The sequence below is a fragment of the Dendronephthya gigantea genome, unplaced genomic scaffold (assembly GCF_004324835.1).
Source record: "Dendronephthya gigantea isolate DGI-Jeju-01 unplaced genomic scaffold, DenGig_1.0 000047F, whole genome shotgun sequence".
NCBI classification, from domain to species: domain Eukaryota; kingdom Metazoa; phylum Cnidaria; class Anthozoa; order Malacalcyonacea; family Nephtheidae; genus Dendronephthya; species Dendronephthya gigantea.
In genome coordinates, this window is record NW_021163057.1 from 942098 (window position 1) to 968975 (window position 26878).

General features: G+C 37.3%; 2 protein-coding genes across 3 annotated transcripts in view; one reads left to right on the forward strand and one right to left on the reverse strand.

The window, feature by feature from the left end:
- Window positions 1-2999: 2999 nt before the first annotated feature.
- On the reverse strand, window positions 3000-6973 carry LOC114527839 (tRNA (adenine(58)-N(1))-methyltransferase catalytic subunit TRMT61A-like). Its single transcript, XM_028549543.1, has 9 exons — window positions 6770-6973; window positions 6387-6494; window positions 5748-5910; window positions 5505-5607; window positions 5186-5283; window positions 4403-4461; window positions 4035-4122; window positions 3720-3802; window positions 3000-3349 (listed from the first exon to the last, which is right to left on the reverse strand). The coding sequence occupies exons 1-9, from the start codon at window positions 6827-6829 to the stop codon at window positions 3044-3046; spliced, it is 1068 nt and encodes a 355-aa protein (XP_028405344.1). The 5' UTR covers window positions 6830-6973; the 3' UTR covers window positions 3000-3043.
- Window positions 6974-7115: 142 nt separating this feature from the next.
- Window positions 7116-26878, forward strand: part of LOC114527903 (dynein heavy chain domain-containing protein 1-like) — a 41446-nt gene continuing 21683 nt past the window's right edge. For both annotated transcript variants that reach the window (XM_028549614.1, XM_028549615.1), the window contains exons 1-26: window positions 7116-9266; window positions 13347-13763; window positions 14280-14454; window positions 14789-15007; window positions 15279-15401; window positions 15728-15784; window positions 15889-15993; window positions 16196-16297; window positions 16819-17016; window positions 17376-17546; window positions 17649-17933; window positions 18456-18539; window positions 18909-19043; window positions 19247-19339; window positions 19700-19831; window positions 20234-20462; window positions 20996-21208; window positions 21871-22069; window positions 22324-22466; window positions 23003-23143; window positions 23450-23682; window positions 24255-24512; window positions 24957-25061; window positions 25311-25616; window positions 25846-25980; window positions 26437-26599. In XM_028549614.1, the coding sequence (XP_028405415.1) occupies window positions 7450-9266; window positions 13347-13763; window positions 14280-14454; window positions 14789-15007; window positions 15279-15401; window positions 15728-15784; window positions 15889-15993; window positions 16196-16297; window positions 16819-17016; window positions 17376-17546; window positions 17649-17933; window positions 18456-18539; window positions 18909-19043; window positions 19247-19339; window positions 19700-19831; window positions 20234-20462; window positions 20996-21208; window positions 21871-22069; window positions 22324-22466; window positions 23003-23143; window positions 23450-23682; window positions 24255-24512; window positions 24957-25061; window positions 25311-25616; window positions 25846-25980; window positions 26437-26599 (6238 nt within the window). In that variant the 5' untranslated portion in view covers window positions 7116-7449. The remainder of the gene's footprint in view (window positions 9267-13346; window positions 13764-14279; window positions 14455-14788; window positions 15008-15278; window positions 15402-15727; window positions 15785-15888; window positions 15994-16195; window positions 16298-16818; window positions 17017-17375; window positions 17547-17648; window positions 17934-18455; window positions 18540-18908; window positions 19044-19246; window positions 19340-19699; window positions 19832-20233; window positions 20463-20995; window positions 21209-21870; window positions 22070-22323; window positions 22467-23002; window positions 23144-23449; window positions 23683-24254; window positions 24513-24956; window positions 25062-25310; window positions 25617-25845; window positions 25981-26436; window positions 26600-26878) is intronic.

Here is a 26878-nt window from a genome sequence, read left to right on the forward strand (position 1 = left end):
GGCGCTACCTAGCTGACATTGTATTTTATTGACATGCCATATTAAAGCATGTGGTGGACTAAACGGGGAAACTATATATGCTTCATATTAATTGGTGCCGGGGTAGGAAAATGAATAGATGAAAATCTCAGTTCGAAACGATGCACCCGGAATCGCTATAAGCAAAGCAGTATTTCCATCGATCTTTCCTAGTTCAAATGAGAAATTGCGTCATTTTTCTGAAGAACAATTTAAAGTAAAAAATTGAAAAAAACACGAAAAAAACTTACTCCTTAGTCCATCAAAACGTCTTCCCTTTTGGTTTCTGGCGACCTTCTACAACGTCATACGCTCTTGGGAATAACAGAGTTACATGTCCTTCTTCCAATGCTATACATGAAACAATGCTATGATTCATTTGAATATGTTGTGCGAACAATTTCCTTAAAGAAAACTGCTGATATTGCGAATTGCTTAAAGGAGCACCCTGAAATTGGAGCCTGGTTCCCAGTAACTAATTTCCCTTATTAACTCGCATTGCGCAATGGGCAAGCGAGTTCTTAAAATGGGAAGCGTTCTTAATATTTTTATGGTCGAGAATTTCGCGACCCGCAAGGTGCGATAAGGTGCGCTGACCTGCAAGCCACGAGCTACGCAGGCGTGGTTGCTAAGCTAACGTGCATGCTGCACCGCTGAGTGCATTCGTTCATGACGTTCATCGTTTTCTTGTGGACAGAAGACGATAAAAATTCAAGATATTTCGAAATGTGGCTTCCAAGTGCCATATTTATCTTAACGCTCACCTTACATACAACTGCACACGCCGAGCACAGTAGCTCTACACTAAAAGATGCCGAGCGTTTTCGAAACGGGGTGTTCTGTTGCTCTCATGCTTTTCAAATTCATGTTGAACCAAAGTTGCTTAATATCGCTATGAATTCTCTGATCAAACTGAATACAATCTCAAATCAATCTCACGAGTTCTCACTAGTACCATCAATTGAAAACAATACAACGACGTTGTCAATGAACTGTGTACATGACGTGCTACGAATATCTGAACAAGACTAACTCCACTGTGCAACAAGACTAACTTCACAGCGCAATTAAATTTATCCAATGCTCTCCCCATTTTCACGCCCGTTCCGTTGCATAGCTGAACAACTATGGCAAGCCCAAACACACGCCTGAGTAAGCGTCTTTTTTGTCATAGCCCTAGCTCGACTCAAGCAATGCGAGTTTAATGCCTAGCGGGCATCTTGTTATATTATGGATGTTTATATATTATATATTCCAGTATGGAATTTAATTTAATATGGAAATAATGTGTCATGCAGTAAATCAACATATGACACACACGTTTACAGAATTATACAGAATTAATAAAATATTCCTGCATGAAATTATTTCAGTTGCTTAATTAAATCTATGACATTCCAAGCACTCTGTTTATCACAGTTCACAATCTCTGTCTCTCTTTATATAAAACAAATAATCCTAATTATTCGTAAAGGTTTCTCAAAGACAAAGCTAAGTTAGAAATTAACTGAAAGAAGCTTTATCTCTCGATCTCGAAAGTATTCTCTTAACCAAGTCTTTCATAGCTTTAGTAAAGCAAACCATCGAAAACATTTGATAATATTTAATGAATATTTTACCAAAGGCTATAAACTCTTCAGTGTCGAAACGGTAAATAGTTGGCTTATTGACTAAATAATTTGACCCACTGTTAAAAGGCTGAGTTATCTTATGTTAATTTTATATCTAAATTAGAAATGTGCGCTGCAACGAAATTGAGTGCAAAAAAGCCTCCCATTAAAAACGAGGACTCGCTAATGAATGACAATTATTTGAATACAATACTTCCATAATTGATAGCTAGGCTTTTAAATATACAATCCTAGGTAACGGCGCTTGGTAGAGCGTTCTACTGAACTAAACAGGCGTTTTTCTATTGCTCTCTTCACTCTTTCAATAACGACGTATCACAAAAGTAATCCGCCATCTTGAGCCTAGAATATTAATAATCGTCTTAATCGCTGTGGAGAATATAAGCCGCGATACTAAAATCATTCTATTGTATTCTGTGTGCGTTCGTTGCTTTCAACTTACGGTATTTTGGTGAATTTGCCCAGTGGCGTCGCCAGGTTGTTCAGACTGGGAGAGGGGACGATAAAAAAATGAAAGGCGCGGGACGATATAAAAATGAAAGGCGCAAGACCTCTAGGGGGGTTCGGGGGCATTCCCTCCGAGAAAATTTTGATCTCTAGGGTCTCTAAAACGCTATTTCCAACATTTTCAGGCAAGTTTTATGAAAATCTGAAAGCCACAGATCGGCTATTTTTGTTATAAACAAAAGGTTTTCACAAGGGCAACTTTTTGTTGTTAGCTAATCTAAATGTATCAACAAGAGTATCCAACTCAATTTTAGCTGCAAAGTCTCTTCCTATGTTGATATGTTATTCTAATGTTACTCTTTACGTGATCAAAAGTAACGTTAATTCGAAAATTAATTATTTACACGGCTGTTGGAAATGAGAATCATTGTACCTCCCCCCATCAATTTTCTCTTCAGATTTAGAAAAATCTCAAAAGTGGTCTTTAGAGTCACTGAATTTGCCGCCCTTACTTGCATGCAAAAGCTCAATACGACGATATACATGAAAAACTGTGCGATCATCTATGAGGTAAAATGAGGTATTGAGAAAGCAACCTGGTCCCGAGGGCCTTCTGTGTTGTGTACACGTGTGTCCACGGCGCGCGGTGCGGCGCAACGAAGACATGCAGGAGACCCTGAGGACGAGTGGCAGAGGAAGATGGTATATTCCCAACAAAATTGTCGCAACTTGCAACACAATCTGATTTCAACGTATGTTAAGTAGAAATGTCGACACATGTTGCCTTGTGATTGGTAATTTATGTGTATAAACATTTTCAACATGCGTTGAAGTCAGATTTTGTTGCAAGTTGCAGCAATTTTGTTGCCCGTATTACTCCACCTTTAGCAGCAGATCGAGATTAAAATAGAGACAAAACAGATTATTCATATTATCATTACAAGTATTTATGGATAGAGTACAGCAAATGTAAGATAACCAGTATGACCTGGTGTTTGCCTTACAGGGCATGCAGCTAGGATATCCAAAGTTTGTTTACATTTTCTAGATACAACGCGTCGTGAATTGTTAATCGCTAAATTTTCGCCAAAATTTTCGCCCGTAGTTTCCTCGCTATTCTCGTACTTAGTTTCCTCGTAGCCCTTGTTTTGGGTTGTCTCGTTACTCTCAGCCCCAGTTTCCCCGTCGTTCTCCTCGGTCTCGTCGCGCGTGCGCTTTCTAAACGGTTCGTTTACCTCTTCGTCGTTTTCTTCCTTTAAGATATGGCAACAAGATATCGTAATCAGAAAATGTCCTCGCAGTGGTGAGGGCCTCCACAGGAAAACAATGAAGAGTGTTCATAAAATAAAGAATTTGGAATATCCGGTGTAAGGGGGGTAAGTGTAGCAGTTCTTCTCAACTATTTTCATAAACACACTATCATGCTTTTGGGAAAGAAAAGTCAATCATCAAAATTCATCAAAAAATTTCGGCAATGTTCAAGAGTTCCTTGAAGCTCTCACCTCGAACATATATTTGAATTCGGTCTAGCAACAGAAGCAGCCTACATATGCGCGTAATTAAGCTAACAGGTTATCTTTCAGCAAAAGACAATGCCATACTGTTGGCATTATACTTGCTCACCTCACTCTTTCCAAAGTTTGGTTCCTCAAGCGTAATAGACCTTACGTCATGTTTCCGCTGCAAACACTCCATTGAACGAATATCTATAAATATCGATGGATAAAGAAATTTTAGCTACACTGCTCCAAAGCCGGATCCGGCATTTTGGCTGAATGATGCGATATTTTGAAGCATATTGCAGCACCTCTTAGTCTGAGACAAGAATTCACAATTCTTTTCGTCAAAATGGTAGATTAAATATTTTTAGCATTTCGAATTGTGTTCCAAATAAAACACATATATGACTGTAAGAGTCTCTCTCTTTTTAAAGCTAACCTTTGAAGCCATTTTCTTCCAGAACTGTACACGTTTGTTGCACTTGCTCAATGCATGGTGAAAATGAACAGAGATGCCCTCCACTGAGCTATTTAAAAGTTAAAGTAAAAGTTAGGTTTAAACATATAGATTATAGTTCTCCTACTTAAAGGTTTCCGATTTTGCGCGTGTTTCTAAACCATCAGGCATCATGCCTTCTCATTTTAGTAGAAATCGCAGCTCAAACACAGCCACAGGCTCAGTTAAATGCGATAAACCAGATAAAGCGGTGGTCACAAAAACTGTCATTCTTATGCATTGCAGTACTTTTTCAAGTTAACGCTTCTTTGAGGCCATTATATTTATAGGTCGCGGGCAACTTTTAACACCTTTAAGGCATCTTTTGAAAACTTCACAGCATCCCAAGGTGAAGGAAGATCGAGAAACACTAGAAAATGAAAATACAAAAAAATATGGTCTCTGTGGGCGTGGCAATTGTCGAACACGTACGTGAAGCGAAATGTCAAACAGCAAAGTCTGTTTTTATGGCTTTAAAGTGCCTATATCACTTGTGGGATCTTTACAGATTTGAATAGAGCTTGAAAAATTAGTTTATAAGTTCTACAACCTTTTTTTATATAATTAGATAGTTTCGAAAATACGTCGGTTGGGGGGACTGGGACTCAGGAATGATTTGCAAACACGCCGTCTTTTATAATGTAAACATAAAAAGTTTCACTGGCGATATAGTTTGCGCTTTTGAAGAAAAAAATGCAGGAATGATGCGTTGTGTATGGCTGAGCAACTGGGCGAGTTTTTCTCAAAATATTTTACGTTATTGGAAGATCGAAGTAAAATTACGATTGATTATATTATGTTTGACAAGAACTCGGTTCCTGAGTCCCAGGCCCCCGAGCACGACGGAAATTTAGTCAAATCGTCATGTTTAGATGTAAATATCTCCGAAACTATTTAACTATATCAAAAAGGGTTGGAGAACTTATAAACTAATTTTTCAAGCTCTATTCAAATCCGTAAAGATCCCACAAGTGATATAGGCACTTTAATCATGGCGTCTTTCTAAAGTGACCAAACGATAAAATAGTGCGATGTACTGCAAAATGCCAAAACAAAAATGTGTGACATGTTGTGGTATAGTATAATACGGATACCAGCATCAGCTACGTGATTTAGACCGAAACCATTCAAGAGAACATCTTTGTTGGCAACAGTAACAATATCACCGAAACCATGTCTTACAAATTCGTCCCTATAAATGCGAGAAATGAATTTAATTTATATAGTCTGCGTGAATTATACTACGAATTCAATAGATGACGAAACAATGGAAACCTCAAGTCCTTAATTTGACGTTTTGAATTTCAGAATAATTCACCCTGGTTATTTTCCAAGAATAAAATAATTCTTTGTTTATAGGAAAAAAAAACTGTTCCCAGAACATTTAATTTAAGAAGCTGGTGGACATATCACCTGGCAACATTTGCTCTTTGCTCATGGAATTCAAATGTATAGAGGTGACCTGTGGGTGCAATTGTCCTCATTATGGAATGTGACATGGAACCACTTCCAGTACCTGAATGACAAAACACCAAGATATAGACCAATTAAATGACAATGAAACATAGTATCTACCCCCTTTTATGTTATTACCAATATACTGTCCAATAAATCAAATACTAATCAATATTTATTTTTTCCCAAGTGTTAGCATACCTGCTTCAACAACAACAGAACCAGGTTTTAAATCCAGTTGGAGGAGCACCATGCTTATGTCTGCATTGTATAAAATTTGTGTCCTGTGTGGCAGAGTTGTGGTCCACAACTCTGGTGTAGCATGAAGGAGATACAGCCAACCTTTCTTGCTTTTCGAATATATCTATAGCATTACACAACATTTTTAGCAGTATAAACATGCTGCAGTCATTATTTTGCATCATAAACCTAATTTCACTGACAATAAACTTAGTTGTTGTGATATACCATATTTGAATGATTAAAATTATACGGTAAATTTGGTAATATGGACATGCAATGCATTTTTATAGGCATTGTACAGTATGCAGGGATATATATCATTAATTCACTTTAGAAACAGGATAACTTGAAACAATAATATTGACATATACACTATATATTACATTCACTATTCAGCTAGTTCATTGTTAATAGAGACAGTATATCAGTGCTTGCCTCTGCACATGCACTAGTTAGTGCATACTCTGAAACAGATGCCCAGGTGAATCCATATACAATATTCCAATTTTGCAAACCTTATGCAACATTTTTGGTCTTTGTTTAGACAAGTTGATAATGTGACTGACTTGCGTGATTACTGATAAGTACATACAGTACCTTTTTGCCATATTTTTGCCCAATAAGGTAGTTATGAGGAAAGTGACCAAATTTTGTGTTCAGGACTGATCCTTGCTTGATTTGCAATGCATCTTTTTTTGTCCTGCCCTGAAATGGTGAATTACATATGCATGTGTGTATTTCCGCATCCATTTTTGGTATGCATGTCTATAATTGAGAATGTTGTATGGAAACACAATGCTGGTACAATTCTAAAATTCAGTATCAATGATCATGGTTAATTATAGTACAACTGCAAATTTTCCAAAGTGTAGCGGTCAGGATAATAAATGAAGGGGGATATGTGGCATCAGGAAGCCATAAAATGAAATTTTTAATCAAATAACTATAATAACAAAAAGATATTGAATTTATATATATACCAAGTATACAATAACAGTATCCCCATCTTCAACAAGACCTTTGTATTTTGCAAAACTCATAGTTCCTATTTCAGAAGTAGAAGAGTAGTAGAAGTCGATAGTATGCAGTTGATTGATGAATTGTTTATAATCTGAGTTCTAGATTATTATTTTTTATATTATTGTATTTATACTAGTTTGTACACTGATCATGATTCATGCACAGACAAGTGTAGGCATCAGAAAGTGTGTTGGATGTATCCCCCGGAATCTGCTTGATGCCAGCACCAGATAAGTATTAGGAAGGGGGGGGGTTTGAATTTTTTAAAAATATACTTTAACAAGTGACTGGTTGCTTTGGCGACGTTGAATCAAAATGGCGGATCGCATGGGTAAATATGCTATAAAGGTATACGCTTTTGTTACGGATTCTGGCGTCTTTGAACGTTCAAATGGCTAGTTTTATTTTGATATGTTCTTGGGCGCTTAGGCGATGTACTATACTATAATTACATCACACGATACGTTTTGAAAACGGTAGAAAAGGACTCCTCAAATTGCTCGACGAGCCTAAAGTTTCAAAACATCACGTTGGAAAAGTATTAAAAGCACAACAGAGCTCGTTCCTGCCAATCAGATAAGAGTTTCAGGATATAATACGACGCAGTGTGTATTGAAGGAAAAAATAATCGGATAAAATTATGAGTGAACAAGCAAGATTAGATTCCCAAAGTGCCGAGGTATCTGCAGGTGACACTTCCGACGTTTTTCTCGACGATCTCATCCAAAAAGTGGTTCACGGTTTTGTATCAAGCTTACAGAATGATTTACCAGACATGTGGCAGTCTTTTAACGAAGTCCTGCAAATAATACAGCCTTATTCATCTCTTATTGAGGAAAACGCTCAGTTGATGCACTATGTTGAACGTTCGTACCAGCACGTTTGTGAAAAACCAGAATGTGGACTCGATCTAGATGCACTTTCTTTAGCATTTCCACAACAAGTATCCAAAATACAAGCTAACTCAACTTTGGCAACGAATAAAAAAGTCAAGTTTCCTGCTGTAACTACAGATGTAGAATCCGAAGCCAGTTTGCCAGACAAGAAAGTTCAGGATAGAAAGGGTATTAATGTGCCAAAAGGAGCTGTCATTCCCCCACCAGATGAGGTATATGACAATAATGTTGCAAACATAAAACAATTTTTTCCAACAACGGAACTAAATATCAGTGATCTACGAACATCTCTTCCATTTGTTGTCTATGAGATTGGTCTTCGTGAGGCCTCATGGGGCCAGCCTTTAGGAATCACAGCTACTGCTCTGAATACTGACTTAGCGGAGATGCTTCCAGGGGTTATTAGTCCAAGAACCTCGGGGCAACATTTGAGTGAAGACCAGTCATCTACTAGTAATAAGTCTGTTCAAGATAAACAAGACACCAGAGAGGAAAAAGCTACGAAACGTCTGTTAACAGGGAGGGAGGTTGTAGAGCGATTTGTGAAAGGCCATTTTTTGGGATCAACTAAGTTTGCTTACCTCAATAGAGCAGAGAGCAAGCACTATGATCCATACAACTTGATTGTTGTTCAAAGAAAGAAGATTAAACCTGAACATTTTGTGGTGTCATCCCATGCGATACTCCATGTCATACCCAACAGACCATCCGAATTAGTTCCACTCAGTCAATGGTACAAAGAAGCACTTTTATTCAATGCAATTCTTAAGTTCAGCTTCTTCAAGAACTTCTTGATCGCTAAAATGTTCTTAAGGTGGAGATGTGTCAAGAAGCTCAGTCAGTTCAGATCACTGTGTGACCATATATCAAAATCCATGATTACCTGCACACCGGGTTTTGGCTCAGCTTTACTTCGGATATACTCACTGGTGGTGGACCTTGATCAAGTGCAATTACTCCCTCTCAATGACCAAAGATGTAAGCCCCTTCAAGAATTCAACACCACAACCATCAAGTTATTGGATGATGCCCAAGAATGTCTCAACATGTTTTATACTTACTGTTTATCAGTAATTAACAAAACAAAAGACAATTGTTTTGAATATCTGGAACATTGTAAGGAGCAGTTGGAGAAGAAGCCTAAGAATAAAAGAGGTCAATCCATCTCTGTTGCTAAGGAACAAAAAGCAATTAAATTACAGAATTTGAAACTTGCACGCCAGGAAATTTTTCAGCTGGAGAGGTTCATTCAACTTGTTGAACAGATTCTCATCACAAAGTTACTCTCACTTGCAAGGCAAAATGTTTGCACATTTGTCACTGATGTGTTGGACAATGGAGTTATCAAGGATCAAGGCCTTTTTTATGTCTCACTTAAGTTTGACAAGGCGGATAAACTCGTTCTTAATCCTGACCATGTTATGCTGCAAGGGTCTCTATATTTCGCTTTGGAAAGTGTTTTAAGGATTCTTTGTCAAACGTCTGATGCTTTGCAAGCTGGTTTTATGAATGAACATGACCAGAATGTGGAAAGGGAAGACTCTCCAGCTACTACAAGCAGGTAAATTTTACTGTTACTTTTACATTAAAACATTGCGTAGTAATTAATGTTCATTTAACGTCCTCTCTGACCCCCCCTTTCCCGTTTGATCATGATCTAACATACAGGGGTGCACTAGATTTTGTCATGTTTGTGGGTCAATGGGCTTTTGGGTGCTAGTCACTGACTCACTGTTGGTCTTGGGCATCGCATTGAGCAGAGGGAACACCGTAATTGCAATGTTTTTTATTGATTTTGTTTTATTGATTTATTACAATTGCTAATTGCTACATGGTAAATACATTCTCGAAATTCTACCTCTACAAAACTCTACTTTCAATCTTCTCAAATTTCATATAATCAGCGACAACGTAAACATAACTCCTGATTACGCACTGTCTGTATAAAATCAGGCGAAGACCTGTTTACTTCTTGGGGGCCAATTTTTCCTATTTGATCGAAGAATAGACCTTTTTCATAATGACGTCTAACGCCGAAAGCCGGTACATTAATTTTGCTGAACCAATTGAACATCGTGTGACATTTGCATCCTGCGTCTGATAAAGAGGTCTGTTTCATGTAGCTATGTGGATTTTAGTTGAACTCAGACCGGGTTTTTTATCCATATTTTTTGGTGAAACTACGGAAAATGCAAAGGAATTAACAACCTAAAAATTATTCCCCCTTTCGCGTTCTCAATTTGCATTACGACTTGAAGATAATGGGACAATCTTGGTTGACGATACAACATCTTTTGAAATTGAAACTGAACAATCATGGGCAAAGCATCGTGCAGGTCGTTACAGCTGGACGAGATATTTGATTGGTCAATATAGAATTAATTTTTAATAATAAATAATTCCTATGAAAATGTACAGTAAAGAAGGTTGAATATATTTGTGCCAAGGATGAGGGGAAAGAGTGTCGCGGATACCATGTATATTCGACGATTTATACTAATATATGAATGGCTCTATTATTGAAGTTGTGGATCACTTACAAGCTCTGGATCAACACTTTGGAAAAAAATGGTTGTAAAAAGGCGCCCAAACATTTTTGGTCACAGCCGGAACCCCCTAATCGAATTAGACCTATCTAGCTGACTCACGACCTATATCTGAACACATCGCAACTGTTTTGCAATGTTGCTAAAGACGTTCCCTCACTGAACTTTACACCTGTCGATGTAGTTGCAGTCCCAGAAGAATACATAATTAGTCCATCTGATGTCTTAAAAGCGTTAATCAGTATTAACACTCTATAAAGCACCTGGTCCTGATGAAATACCCATTTGGCTGTGTAAATCTAATGCCGATACTCTTTCCTCGCCAATTTCATCAATTTTCAACGCCTGTATTCGTAAAAGGAAAGTTCTTTCTTTGTGGAACTCAGCGAATGTCTTACCAATTTAAAAGAAAAACACTGCCCAGGTTATCAATACGGAAATAAGTGCTCTACATACTTGCCTTAATCCATATGATTCATCATCGGTTAGCTGCCGCAGACTTCTGGTTCTGTAATCCATGCCGTTATGATTGACTTTTCAAACATTTGACAGAATTGATTATAATATTCTTATTGAAAAGCTGCAAGCACTCGGTGTCCACCCGTGCTAAATAAACTGGTGCGCTGATTTTCTGCATTCTCGGTACCTAAGAATCAAATTTGGTATAAACATATCGTCTTGGAAACTGGTACATGCTGGAGTCCCACAAGCCACCAAGCTCGGTCCCCTTCTCTTTCTAGTTATGATCAATGACCTAAAGACATATTTCGCATTTTATAAATACGTGGATGATTCTGCCCTCTACGAAGCTGTATTAAAATCCTATATCAGTGAAATACAAGATGATTTCAACGAATTACAAACCTGGACGGCTAATACCAACATACTTTTAAATGTGAAGAAAACAAAGAAGAGGTCAGAATCTCCTTTGAAATGGAAGAACCGACGCTTTGCTAATTAACCGCCAACAACAGTGCGGTGGAAATGGTGCCTTGGTTTAAACTCCTTGGTCTTATCATTTCATCCGACCTGGCTTGAGACCGGCATGTTATTTATATTTGAGGAAAGGCGAACAAAAGATTACATCAATTTCTGATTTAACACGTATTTTTCATTCACTTCTCTCTCATTATCTCATCTTTAGTAGAACAGTACAGTTTTTAAATTTTTAGTAGAAAAATTAGATTACGTATTTTAGATTGTACAGCGCTTTGAATATTCATATAATTAAGCGCTATATTTAAATATTAATTTTATTATTATTATTATTTAATTATTATGAAACTGTCTCATGAGATTGAACAAATTCAGAAAATGGCGGTGAAAATAATCCTTCCCTTGCAGGAATCGTATGAAACAGGCTTAGCTAAAATAAATATTACAACATTAGCTGAACTGACGTAGACAAGAATTATGCATACAAATTGATTATTTAATACATCAAACATCAAATGTGCAAAAATTGGTACTTCTATTGTACAATGTAATGGCATTTCACAAAGTTACTTGTGTTCGACTTGTGTCGAAGTTTGCCTGTAAGGTTTTGATTCAGCTTACACCTGAAGGAAAATAAAAAAATTCAACCCTACGTGTTGAAAAAAAGAGCAATGCGGATTATTGGTATCATCGATAACAAGCTGTATGATATTGGTTCGGTCTACGGAAGTTGAAAAGCAACATCGCTTTAAAATCGCTCTAAAAATCCCTTTATTTTATCTTACAGCTGTTGTTATAATGATCTATTGTAAATTATTTTAGCTGCATCGTATTTTTGATATTGTAAACGCACTAAATTCAATGTGTCTGCTGCAAGTTATTGCCTATCCTATCCAGGGTTTCCACAATATATTATTATTAAATCTATTGAGATATTCCTTAGACACAACAAACGTTTGTTTTTACGTTTAATGTACGTTTCTCTTTACGTTTACGTTTGTCAAACGTTTAATTACATGATTACTTTATTTACAAGATTGATGTAATAATATAAAATGGTATATTATATAATAATATAAATTGGTTCGTCTTGGTTCTACTTGTGTCTTGTTTCTACTTGCTCCTCTTTGACAGCAGTCGCGCCTTGTCGCCAGTCGCTCCTTTTTGACAGGAGTCGCGCCTTCTTGTTTCCAGCCCCGCCTTTGATCTTGATCTTGTCGCCGCGCGTCTATTTGTTGCCAGTCGCTCTATGTTTCACCTAGCGCGCCTTCTTGTCGCCAGTCGCGCCTTCTTGTCGTCAGTCGCTCCTCCTTGTCTCCAGTCCAGCCTTCGATCTTGTCGCCGCGCGTCTATTTGTCGCTAGTCGCGTCTATGTTTTACCTAAGCGCCTCCTTGTCTCAAGTCGGTCCTCCTTGTCTCTAGTCCCGCTAACTATGATTTTAATGATACAATGGTTTTAACTGTAAAAATTACGTAATTCAGGCTTTAGGCTGCAAAGTAATTTTATTAAATACAAATACAGGGTGGCTTTCTTGTCGCCTCGCGTCTATTTGTCGCCAGTCGCGTCTATGTTTTACCTAGCGCGCCTTCTTGTCGGCAGTCGCGTCCCCTTGACGCTATTGGCGCCTACTTGTGTCGCCAGTTGCACCTCCTTTTCGACAGTCGCGCCTCCTTGTCGCTAGTCGCGCCTCCTTGTCGCTAGTCGCGCCGTCTTGTCGCTAGTCGCGCCTCCTTGTCGCTAGTCGCGCCTCCTCGTCGCTAGTCGCGCCTCCTTGTCGCTAGTCGCGCCTTTTTGTCGCTAGTCGCGCCTCCTTGTCGCTAGTCGCGCCGTCTTGTCGCTAGTCGCGCCTCCTTGTCGCTAGTCGCGCCTCCTTGTCGCTAGTCGCGCCTCCTTGTTTCAGATCGCGTCTATTACATAGCTACATAAATATGTCTGTTTGTTGCACCTATTTGTCATCAGTTTATTTATTTCAACATATTTGATAACAGTTACGTATCTATGATAATGCCTATCTGCTGCTACTCGCGCCTCCTCGCCATTTCTGTTTACCTGTTGCTTTTCGTGCAGTAACCCTTCAGCACAACTGACTAGATTTCAATTTTCCATTTACTAAAGAGAACTATATAAAAATGTAATCACCTTTTTATGAATTATTTAGTGAAAGAAGTGATTCGAGGCCAACACAATCGCAATCACCCAACATGTTACAGAATTTCCTCATAGGACAATCCCCAGTTATGCCTACAACAATCACCAGCTTGCCTAGACTAAGCATATACGATCGAACAGCGCACAACACACCTGTAGACCGCGTTCGTTGCACTTCCGAATCCACACAGTTACAAGATGGAAGACACGAGAAAACAACAAATCTGAAGTCATTGTTGGAGGAATCACTCGTGGAAGAGGCGCGCCTATCGCCGGAAATGATCGAAGAGGAGCGGCCTGACTCTGCAGAACGGTGCGTGGAGCCAACTAGAAGACTACTAGTGGAAGGAAAATCAATGCCACTTCAACTAAGAACACTGACAAGTCCTTTGTCCAAAAAGAAGCTTGAAGGAGTTGTTTTTCAAGAGTAAGTTTTTTCTCTCAAAATTTTGAATGTACCATATTGCGGCAATTTAGATTCAAGTGGAGGTACTTTGTAAGTTATCATTATTCACTTTCTCATGGGATTTGAAGATGATGTCAATTCGGAAATCCGTTCAAATCGTGTGTCCGTTTTGATCATTATTAGTTTCATAAACAATGCGAATGCAGTACATACAAACAATTACAATTTTTTTTCGAGTATTATCCATTAAGCAACTCGAAGGTAGTGGGCATGGCGAAAAACGTTTTTAGATGCAGAAATGAATGTAAACATTGTGATGTCACATGAATATTATTAGTAATATATTGTCGCCTGCGACTGGCGACGTAGGCAATGTAGGGAAAACAAGTATAGCTATATTTGTAATTTGATTTTACACGTAAGCATTATTGATCGGTTTAGACTACTAGCTAATACCTAGAAGCAACCATGCAGCTTTTGAACAACCGACCATTTTGTATTTGCATCATTGTGAAATGTCACGTCTCCTTATTTTAGCGCGGACATTGTGCAGGCTATCCGTAGGGAAGAGGAAATAGTGAACGATGCCATTGCGGAAGTCACAAATTTTTGCAGCAGACACGAGTGGGTAGTGGATGTACACCGGTTTGTTCGGACTTGGAACAATACCGTTCTGGCTTCTTGGCGTGGACGACCCACTGAAACAATTGAAGTAAGTATGTATCGTAAGTACATTGTGGTTGTATACTGGCAGGTATGTATTACAACCGATTCTGGGTGAAACACAGTGATCTCAACATATAGAGAACATATAGTTTCTCTAAAAGAGCGAATTCCGCCTTCTTAGGCTAATTATTTGATAAGATAGCTTGTTCTTCATACAAAGTGCCTTTTATCATTGTTTAAAGGTTTATTTTTATATTTTTTTATAAAACCAAAACTATTTTGTTACGTTTAAGAAGTGCTATACATTCTGTCAATATAAATTATAGCAATTATATATCACATATCTATTTGTTAAAGATAAGATTATATCTCTTCATCAGAAACAATTGTCACAGATAAAGACCTGGATTGAGGATATGCGCAAGTTCACTTTATCTTTTTGCACGACAAATGGTTTGCTTTTCGTCGACTGTAGCGGAATACGCGACCGCATTATTCCAAAACTTGATGCAATCTTTAGACAGTTCACCAAAATGGTAGCTAAGGATCTTTTGCAGCTATGCAAAGATTTTAACAACGAACTGGCTTCACTAATACAGGTATGCATATAGTATACAATAATTATATAGCTAGTATATAGTCAGCATATGAATATAGCCACGCCCGTGTTTTTGTTTTTGCGATTTTTCAATCTGAGATAAATGAGTCTTTTGTTACCTACAATACCTAGTAATTAACAGGTAATTTCGCCAAATATATATAGGAGAGTTGGTTCTGGCTGATTCACGAATGTAAACATTCGCTACGTATTAAGGAAAATACAAGGAAGAAAATTATAGTTATGTTCACTCCAATGATGTGTTTTTCTAGCAACTGTCATACAAAAGCAATGATTTGAGAGCTTTTGCGGATTTTATGGCCCTCCAGAAAACAACAAAGGAGAAAGTACCAGCATTGCACGTAAAAGTAGATTATATCAAGAGTTTATTTGAGGTAATTGAAAGTAAAAATGCTATACTCATTGGTACACATCAAGTCAGAAATTTGCGTCCATGCATTTCATTTTAATTAGTCAAGGAAGGAGAGCCTTTTCGTGCCATTAGGCGAAATCTTGTATGATAATCTCGCTGGTCTCAAATACTGTACTTTAGAGGCAATTGGATTGAATTTTTTGTTTATAAAAAATCAGTTTCTTATTGATTCATCACTTTTATATAATCTAAGGCAGCCTTCAGGAAAGCACTTAACCTGAACGCAGTCTAATGAAATTTTTGGTTTTTCTCTCAGTCTAATAAAATGTTTTGTTTTTCTCTGATAAGATGATACGATCCAGTCAGCGACAACTGACACGTGAAGAGGAAGAAGCAGAGGAAAAGGTGAAACAAAAGAATTACAGACGTGCTTTTTATATCTTGTTAACCAACTTTATTTCTATATCTTAGGAGTTGTTTTATTCCTATATTTTTTTACCTCACTATAGACATGGTCTTCGTGGGAGAATTTTCTACTCTGTCTTCAAGAGTCATCAGACTATCTTATCGTGAAGATGCCTCAGATCTTAGGAGATGTGGAAGAAACAATCATGGTTGGTGGCTATTTGTGTAAAATGAAGTTATTCTAATTTGGAAAATTCTAACCCATACCTCCTGTTTAATTATTGTAAACATGCATTGCATGCACTGATGGTCTCGCTTATCTGTTGTGTATGTTTTAATTTTCTCATTTTTTTTCAACATCTTCCCCCCCCCCCCTATGTTCTAATATCTAATTTTTCCACCTAACCACAGTCGTTGGAGCACCAGGCTCGAGTAATCGGTGAGAAGGCCACCAGAGGAGAATATTTAATTCCTGAAAATAATCCAACACTAATTTTGACTCAATTACGAGAGGTAAGAAACTTGCCCCATTTAATAGCTATACATTTACTTGGATTTCGCGCGCAACACCGAAAATGTAAGAAAGGTCATTTTGCAAAATTACTTGATGGCATTTTATGAAAAGCGTCTAGGTGATTATCTTAAGGTCTGTTCACACGATCCAATTTTGTCGGATCCAATTCACTTGTGATGTATGTTTTTTATTCTGTTGACTTGCAATGTATATGGGCAGCAAACCAACTTAAACCAACACAGTACTGCTTTATCAATAACCTGACTTTATTCCATACGTCAGAAGTGATTTGGATCCAACAAAATTGGACGCTTGACCAATCATTGAGAACAATTTTCAATAATCACCTAATTGTAATTATATAATATGCATGCATTATTCTTGCATTATACCATGGCTTTGAACATGTGAATCCTCGCTGGCCAACTTGCACACAATCTTGCTTGCATTTTTATATTATCATTTCTTATATTACTTGTTCATATTATTTACTTTTATGATGAATTTCCTTACTTACCAGCTTCGGCAAAGGTTTATGTCACTTCTGAACAAATGTGATGAACTGATTGAGTGCAGGGAGGTGATTTGTGGCAGAAAGTACAACAAGTCAGTCCTATTGGAGTTATTGAAAAAATTAGATGTGCGGTATGAGCTGTGGAAATATTACGATGTGTCTGGACACACTATCCGAGATTGGTTGCAGATCTCATTTCGAAAGGTAAAAACCACTGATTGCAGTCGCGGTCAGTATCACACAGTCAGAGAGAGAGGTAGAAGAATACTATATTATTATACCCCAAATCACTCATATTATAAATCATAAGCAAAATGATAAAGAAGTTATTATAAAAAGATAAATTTTTAAACAACGTCGTCGTCTCTTCGGTATAATTTATCGTTTATATAGATCATCTGCTCGGGTGATCCGGTGAATATTTCACCCTCAGTGTCAATATGGTTGACAAACGCATAAAATTTAAATACCATTGCCAAGTGCACCGCTCAAACCTCTATAGTAGTACTCACTATACTCTAATAGATGAAACGCCCTTTACATGTATTAGTATGTCTGTCTAGATGAATATCAAAAGGGTTATGGAAAAGGTGTCAGAGTGGCAACAGGCTGCGGTAAATATCAAAACTTCTTTGCCCCATGATGACGAGGTATATAAATCATGGGTATATCAAATGGAGTCATTCATGAAGGATTTTCCACTTCTGCAACTGCTGTTCAACGATGCACTAAAGGTAAGTAACTTGGTTTCGGTAAATTTGTTTAGGTGTTCATACTGGCAGAAGGGTAGCGTGGTAACAATTTGTTTACACCATCTGTTTTGTTATGCTTGTTAGCCTCGTCATTGGAAAGCTCTTTTTGTTGGAATGGGTCAGCAATATGATCCAACATGGCAGTTTACTATTGCCGATCTTTATTCTTTCAAACTTGGCCTGCATAAAGAGCTCATCAACTCCATATGCAATGGTGCAGTGAAAGAATACGCGCTCGAATTGAACCTACGTTCCGTTGCCAAGAAATGGACGGAGAAAGATTTCAAGCTGGCCAAACATTTTTGTCGAACCCGGTCACCCGTTAGAAGTGAAACGACCAGTTCTACGGGAAGAAATTCTAGTAGAAAGGTTTGTGCTCTTTTCTTTGAACATCGATGTTCCAAATTTGCACATGCATTATGGCGTATTCTTTCTACTTCGTTGCTAACCTCCTCTCGTGCAAAATATACCTACTCATTTTCCGAACTCAAACTTATTAAGCTCCTTTTCATTGTTAACCCTCTCTAGATCCATATATATATATACACTAGAGATGCGTCTTTTAAGTAACTTTGAAATCCTACATTTTTGAAATCACACGGCGATTAACTGTGTAATTTTCCCGGTGATGCAGTACAATAAATAGTCTGGTTGACATCATACAATCTACATGCACCATCCTATATGACCACTGCGATATTTGAAAAAACGGAGACATTCGATTTTCGCATGCACCTCATGTTGTAACAAGGTACAACATGCACAATAGGAACGTTTTGTATTGTGCGCACAGATCTTTAAAAAGTTTTATCCCTGCTCTTCGAATTTCTAAAAGAAGCTATAGAAACCGTTGTTGAAGGTTCCTCCAAACTCTTATATCGTCATGTGTAGGGTATGAAATCAAGGCAGAAGCAAACAAGATTAGTTGACATGTACATCCTGGCTGGCGACGACGAGCTAAAGTGTCTTATCGAGGTATGAATGTTCGGCTGGTGACTGGTGTCTATAGGTTTTACTTTTTGTATACCTGTGGAAGTTTAATGTAATACGATCTTCTTGCATTGTATACTGCATATTTGAATTACCTCAAGCCTTCAATTTAAAATCCCCATGATGCAAACCGCCTTGCAATTCAGTCTATATCATTGGGTTGAAGATGTTGGATGAAATCCATTCAAAAAACCATCTTAAAAAGTGACAACTAGCCCGGAGGTTTGCAAATATATGGGTGCCTTTACTTGTTTTAGACCCTCCTCGCAACTTCTCTTTATGTCCACCATTGCCGACAACAACTTTGCCAACAATTTTTTTCTTTCCACATTATGGCAACATTTTTTTTTCCAGGATAATCGAGTAACATTACAGTTGATGCTGATTTCGCCTTACGTTGCTGATCTGAAACCAACCGTTGAAGGATGGATGAAAAACTTAGAACAACTGGAGGAGATATTAGGCTTGTGGGTGGCCTGTCAAAAAAAGGTATCTCAACTTACTTTAAGATGATCTTTTTCAACGCCTTGTTTGAAGGGTGCAAAAAATTGCTGATTATCAACCAAAAAAACGGTCAAACTGAGTGTAATTTAAACCAGAATGAGATGAACAGGCCTGAAAATTTAACCGATAAAAAAATTTTTCGATGTTTTTTTGTAAATATCATTAAGTTAGACTATTTTTTTTCTCAGTGGCTGTATCTTTCAATGGTATTTAACGAGGACGCAGGAGCGTATGACAAAGTTGTGTTGGTTCGTTTTGATGAAGTGGACAGGAGGTTCAAGGTAAGCTATTTCTGTACTAAACAAAGAACAAAGTGTTCAGGGATTTTTAGTATTTTTAGTGAATATAGAGCGAAAAACAAGATTTTTTGACAACTTTTTAAATGAGAAGTTTTTTCGCGCTTATAACAGAATTATGTTTACACACTTTCATAAACAAATTACTATTATTACTAAAACACCTTACTTATATTCAAGACTTCAGTTTAATTTTAAATACAGTATTGTCCAGAAATAACCTACCACTGCGGTGCAGTTCGGCTGCGGACTCAGTTTGACACGTAGCAATATAACAAACACTTCAGAGAAAGTTTAATTATCGATTGTAACCTAGCTATTGTAATTTTGAAAATTTAAACTTAGGAGTTTATGTACAGCGTTAGTCAAGATTCGAAGGTACTTTCTGTTTTGGCAAAGAAAAGAGGACAGAAAGGGTATCGTGAACTTCAAGGTGAAACATTAAGATCGATGTTATTCTCGTTGCTCAAAGAAGAGGTATGTTCTATATTATAAAACCTAAAGGTAATGCTACACGAAGCAACTTTCAACATCAACTCGAGTTGATATTGAAAGTTGTTTCGTGTAACTTTACTTTAATCTTCGTTGCATGATAAGAATTCCCTTACAAGAATTTCCCACGAATTTACATGTATATAAAAACATGTGAAATTCCAAACTCACACGAACTCACAAGTGCCTATTGCTAAATTTTCATCCATCGCCCCATGCATCTTAGAGGCACTGCTATCCACCCCTCATATCACAGCCTTAGGCTGTCATTAATCAAGTTTCCAAATTTCAAGTAATCTGCTTATGTAGATAATTGGCTCCTATATAATGAAGTTATCATCCGTGCATAGTCTCCGGTTTCAAATTTTGCATTGTACAAAATTTCAGGAGGAGTTACTCAAGGCTTTATCACACAAAATGGAAAGTGTACGCGAAGACTTTCCCAGACTGTACTTCTTAAGTGACGACGATGTGCTTGACGTGTTGGTCACCTCTAATGATCCACGAAAATTATTGCCTGTTGTAAGAAAATGTTTTCCCGGCATCCGCTCAGTCAAATTCAGTTTTCCAGATGAAGGGATAAAAGCAAACACTGCACTCGATGCTGCTTTAAAGCGTGAGTATTGTACAAAGTCGTATTTTTGTGTTGACTTTCTTGATTTTGGAGCCTGCTAAAGATGATTACGCATGCACTATCACCGTTTCGAGTCACCGTTTCAAGTCAACCTTGCTGAGAGTAAATGTGTTTCACAGGATTGTGAGAATTAATAACTTTTTGTCATGCGGCGCCTGTGATATTCTTGCGTCGATGTTCTTTCGTTGACGGTATCGTGTAAAATATCATTAAATTATTTTTATTCAAGTTTAATTGAACTTTAACGCCTTTGATTTTCTTCCTAGCAGATCGATTTAGCAAATGACATGAAATGAAAAATATGGAGGATAGCTATATATTTTCAAAAAAAAGCATTCCTTTATCATAAAAAGAAACTTAAGATTTTCCTTGCCAGAACATGGAAAAGTGGTTATTTTCAGGATAGTTTTCATTTTCTTATGGCAATGAAAATTTACACCACATGGTTCACATCGACCAAATACGTTTATCGTGTGTTTGTAGAGTGTTCTTATCGCTTCCATGTTTTCGCTTAGCTCATCTTCTTCAAGCAACTGTTATCGAAGGCGAGTACGGAGAACTTATGACTCTTACTGAAGCAATTCCAGCCGGGATGATCTCCCAGGCGTGGTTGAAAGTTCTAGAGAAATCGATGAAAGCGACTCTTATGATGAACTTCACAAAGTGTCTGGTAAATACGCTGTCAAGGCGCAAAGACAAGACAGTCATCAGCGAGTTTCTTGAGAAAGGTACGTTTTACATCAGTATAACTATAAAGCTTACTATAAAGTTTCCTTTAGATAATTTATATACAATATTATATAATAAATGCTGTACTGTACGTATGTAGTATTTCGTGCAGGGTAGAATCAAAATTTTCTAAAGCTATAGCTGTTTTTGGATGGGTCATCAAATAGTGCATGCAAATGCCTTTTCTCCTATAAGTAATCGGGACTGATCGCGTGATCAATTTTTCGCACACGCTTTCTCTGTTGGAATATTCCTCATACATACCTCTACCCAGTGGCGGATCAAGGGTAAGTCAGTAAAAGTATTCTTTAGAAATGAATAACCAATAGCGTTGTTATTAGGTATTTTAAATTGGAGATTAGGCCGTGTAATTTATTCTGACTTATCCTAAATCCGCCACTGCCTCTGCCATTCACTTTGTCCCTGGCGAGTTTGTACCTGACCTTCTATCAGTAGCTATAGGTCGGTCAGGGCATTGGTTCGTTTTTTTACCCATACTGACGTTGTTGACACGGTAAGCTAAAATAATTTTTGAACATCCTTGATTTAAAAATCGTGCTCTGTTATCTGCATATTATCACTGCACAGTTCGTTATGTAGCTAAATAAGCATGGTGTATTTGGGATCATCATGCAGTCACTCAGTCAGATAAAATCGTCAGGTTTAGGCCGTCCTGAAAGGGTTGAGAATGAGGTTGAAGGTGAAAGGGTGAAAGCTGTAGCAAATGACAAAGATGAAGAAATTCCATTTCTCCTGCGATATCCATCTCAATGTGTTCGCTGTGTTGAAGCTGTTATTTGGTCAAAAAACGTGTCGAGTGCTCTTGCGTGCGATGACAAGAATGCTCTGAAAACTTTAAGGTGAGTGTTTTATACAATGTCTGGTCAGATAAACCTCGATCTCTTTACAAAAAAAACTAGTATAAACCTGTTGTTTTACCTGTTGTTAATTCTTTTTGTATGCATGCACTTAGAAGTGTCAAATTTACACTTTGCATGAGCGAAGAGTAATTATAGAAATAAATATAACTTAGGCTATATTTACTATATATCTGGCTACGCCTTTTACTATTCCCTTCATTACAATATAGCTGTATATTTCTATATTCGTTTAGTTTGTTAACTTCACGCCAAGTAGAGGATTATGGACATGTTCTAAGTGTAAAAAATTCCGAAAGTCTTGAAACGGTTCCACGTCTTCGTCCAGTTTTGCAATCTTTACTGGTCCGTGCAGTTCATCAGAGGGATGTCATAGAAAGTACGTACCCCAGGATACTCACACTTCAATATCTATTATTTATGTGCTTTTTAATTAATTTGATTACTTAACATCATAAAAGAGTTTATCCAGCAGCAACAAAAGCAACAACAAAAAAAAAACAGCAGAAGCGGCAACAACTGCAGCAACATATAATTCATCCATTCATCTGCAACTGATAAAAATATAACAACAAAAACAACTGCGACAATAAAAACAAACTACAGCAGAAACAAGGAAAACGTCGTCAACAACAACAATGACAAAAGCAACAACAAAACAACGACAAAACAGGAGCGACAACCACAAAGAAACAGCAACAATAATAAAGCAATAGCAACAAAGATACATAAGAAGCACAACAAAAACAAAAACACTAAATGTTAATAAGACCAAAATATCGCATAAAAAAATAGCGTATTATCAAATTCTTACGATGAGTACTATAGTTATTTTTTTTTAATTTGAACATATCAATAATTATTTGAGCATACGAGTTATAATCACTAAAGTTGTAAATGTTTTTAAAATTGCAGGACTCGTCGCATGCAATGCTGCATGTTCGCATTGTTTTGAGTGGCAAAGCTGTCTTCAACATGAAGTTCCGTTAAACGAAGTTTATCATACAACATATTACTCTGGCCTAACCGGTTCAAGTCATGTTGAGTCTACACAAGGTTAGCTCGAAGTCCTTCGTTGCCTATATTCTGTAGCTCTCTGGTAAAAAGCAAATAAAAAATTATAAAAGATACCACTGTTAGAAGAGAAAGTCAAAGGAATAATCAAAAGCAAAAAGAAGTCTTCGTGTAATCATGAAAAGACGTGGTCATTTATGGTAGTAAATGACTACTATCAAAAACATTATACTGGAGTAGAGTTTTTGTGATTATGATGGTTATGCATGCTTATGATATTATACAGAAAAACTGGCTTAATTTGATGTTTACTCTTTTTTTGTAAACATTCCGTATTTTGTTTTAAAGATACGATACCTCTGGATATGAAATATGAATTTGGAGGTTACGACCTTGTCCTCCTTGGTTCAAAATTTCCCTACGGTTTTGAATACATGAGTGAGCGTGCATCGCTTATTTTATCTCCGTTGACCGAACGATGTTTCATGACGCTGAGTTTGGCTTTGCAACAATACTCATGCGGCACTCTCATTGGCTTTAATGGATCAGGAAAGACTGAAACAATTAAGGAACTAGGGAAGGTTAGTTTGTGTACTGAGTGCCTTTCTTTATACAAGGTGCAAAAAAATATTATGACAATTCATAAACAAGCAAAAAAATTTTCAAAGAAGAAACGCCATCCCAGAGGGTGGTTTTCAATGGCGTAGCCAGAACGATAATTAGTGGGGCCCATATTCATATATTCATGCCACGCAGGATTAATTTTTGTTAGCATGAATATATGAATATACCCCCCCCCAATTATCAATGCTGACTACGCCACTGGGTTTTCTTAATTCGCTCCTCTATTCTGTACTGGGGCCAGTTGTATAAAAGACTAGTTAACTTTTAACTGTAATTAAGGACAGAATTGGCCAATCAGAGTTGTGTATTTCTGAGTTAACTAGGATTTAACTATGCAAAATATAGTTAAAGAGTTTTATCAACCGGCTCCTGATTACAAATCCTCGAAGAGCCTATGACAAGGTTACATTTTTCATTATCATTTAGAATTTTCCTATTTTTTGTTACAACTTGTATTTCATTCATGGTTCGTAAAAAAGTATTCACTGGCAGGAATAACGTTTGTTAAATGATTATTAAATGATTACAGTTGATGGGCCGACATTTGGTGTTTTATAACTGTTCTCGATCCATGGCAACCTCAGTAATAACGAGAATGTTGACTGGAATGATTCTTAGTGGTAGTTGGGTGTGTTTTAAAGACCCCCATAAACTGTCCCAGCTAATGTTGTCGATACTGGGTGATTATCTGGGCTGTGTGAGACAGGCGTACCATTGCTTGATGGCGAACAAAAATAATCAGTACCAAGTTAGAGGTCAGAGCGACGATTTAAGGAAGGAGGAAAAGGTGGGCCTTCTTCATAAAAAAATACAGTATCTTAGTTCATAAGTTTTAAATCGGATGTTAGAATCAAAGTTAAACCAACTGTGCACATGCAACTGGCGTTGCGACTCAATTCATAACAGTTTTTCTTATAAAAGTCCTACAGCTGAAGCGTTTTGTATTCCCTAACGCACTTGTATTAAAGTTAATATAATCAAATGTTTTCATTTTCATTCAAAGAGAGACGATAATTGGGGGGGGGGGCACATATTCATATTTATATGTTGTGCAGAATTAATTACTTTTCAAACCCATTGTCTTTACAGGTCAGCTAACATGAATATATGAATATGCGCTCCTCCCTCTCAATTATCGTCTCCCGTACGCCGCTGTTCAAAGTTTATAATACCATAACTTTATTAGGTTAATTATGGCCGATGTACACTTATCTGTTTTTGTGCCTTTCAGGCGAAATGTAATAAACAAAGACGCAACAGTGTCGCAACCCTTGACCCCTTAACGTTGCAAGTCACTCGTTCAAAGACATCCCACGATGGAAGTCATGAAAACTCAGTGAGTTCATTCTATACTATATAGCTCTTAACCCTATATCTTTTGTAATAGCATCATTCGGAGAATAATAGATAGTCGATTAGATATAGTTAGTATAGATTGAGATATATTTTAACATGCAACATTATTCCAGTAGCGTGTTAGATAACAGTGTTTTGTGTTTTGTTGCAATTATGAAAAAATTAAGATATTTTATACAAAGTTCTGTAACTTTTCGTATTGTTGTGTAAAATAAGCTATTTTGTTTAGGTTAAGAAATTCGCAAGCATTTCTCGACGGTTTTCCATATGCGAAAGCCGAAATCTCGATAAGAGACGTTACTATGGAGACACGCAACCACTGCCAGTTATGATTCCAGTCACCGACATTGATACCAACTTTGAACGTGACTTGAGTAAAGAAGAAGACATGATTCTGATGAAAGATCAGGATGACCTCTCGCTAGGTCATATTGTATTTAATGGCGCTTTGCTGAAGACTCATTCGATGGCTGGATGCTTTATGGCGGTCACACCTGATAAAGATGGCTATCTTAATATACCGGACAATTTGAAGGTAATATAACAAGGCTGAGTTAGGGTTTTCTTGCGAGAGCTTTCCTCTTTTGCATTTGAAATTTTTATCAAAGTGGCGGGAATACACGAAACCGTGATGTTCAACAGGCAAACAAACCAATACATAGTAAATTTTTTCCTCAAGGCGCCAACTTTACGAACTGTACCTATGAACTATGACTGACACATTATGTCACCATTCCTTCCTTTCTCCCGCCCTTTGTATATAGGCATCCATGCGAACTGTCTCTATGCTCACGCCGAATGCGAATAAACTCCTTGAAGTGCTCCTGCTGTGTCATGGATTTAGTGATGTTCAAAACCTGGCTGAAAAAATCTTGTTCTTCATTCATGTTATAAACGAGGTGCGGAGTATTTTGGTCACCTTATGAATTAGTAATTCATATATTAACTTTGATACAACTAATCCTAATTAGTATTCATAACTTTGTCACACACATGCCCTAATATGCATCAAGCTTAATCTATTCATTTCACGAGCACGTTATATGTATGGGATTTACAATCTTTGTAAAGACCCATACGCACTCACCATTGTAAATACCCATACAGATCGGCCACTCGTATTTTAACTAGTACATATAATGCAGCAGCAATATCTGATAAACAGATCTTCATATTCTCGCAACTGATATTTATGTTTGCATTCCTGGCCCCACTGATCAAAAGTAAATTACCTTCGCGATACCAGGTCCGCTATGTATGACTTTGTATTTGCAGATGAGACATCTCCCTCTCTTATCATGAAATCATGACACGTAATCTTAGACTATATTGAAAATTTTCCTTATTCTCTCCAGCTTCCGTCTGAGCAACAAATTGGACCAAGCATCTTGAAGGCTGCCATCGTGATGGCTGGAAATAAACTGCAACGTGATCACAATCTTACTGATAACTCAAGAAATAAAGACATGGAAGAACGGGAAGAAACCGCGGATCAACCCGGGCAGGATGAAATGAGAAGTAAGTTTCGTACAAAAAACAACCCTCTTCAATATCTGTCTCACGAATTGCGTTCAGACAAACCTTCATCATCATCATTGTTAATATTTCACAATTAATAAAAGGTAGGCTTGTTTTGGAGATGAAGGTATACTATTACAACTCCTTATTTGTAAAATGTGTATTGAGTAGCCCACAAGTAATTCTTCTATGTTGAGAAGTAATAAAAAAGCGCACAAAGCCCACGTGTTAAAATGTACTAATGTACACCAAAATATTCATTTTTCAAGGACTACCAGC

Excerpts from the sequence above, each read along its gene's own strand:
- LOC114527839 (XM_028549543.1), bottom strand. The coding sequence starts at position 6,829 with ATGAGTTTTGCAAAATACAAAGGTCTTGTTGAAGATGGGGATACTGTT. Across the intron at positions 6,495-6,769 it reads ATACTGTTATTGTATACTTG|GGCAGGACAAAAAAAGATGC; the intron begins GTATATATATAA and ends TCACCATTTCAG. Across the intron at positions 3,350-3,719 it reads CAAACTTTGGAAAGAGTGAG|GAAGAAAACGACGAAGAGGT; the intron begins GTGAGCAAGTAT and ends CATATCTTAAAG.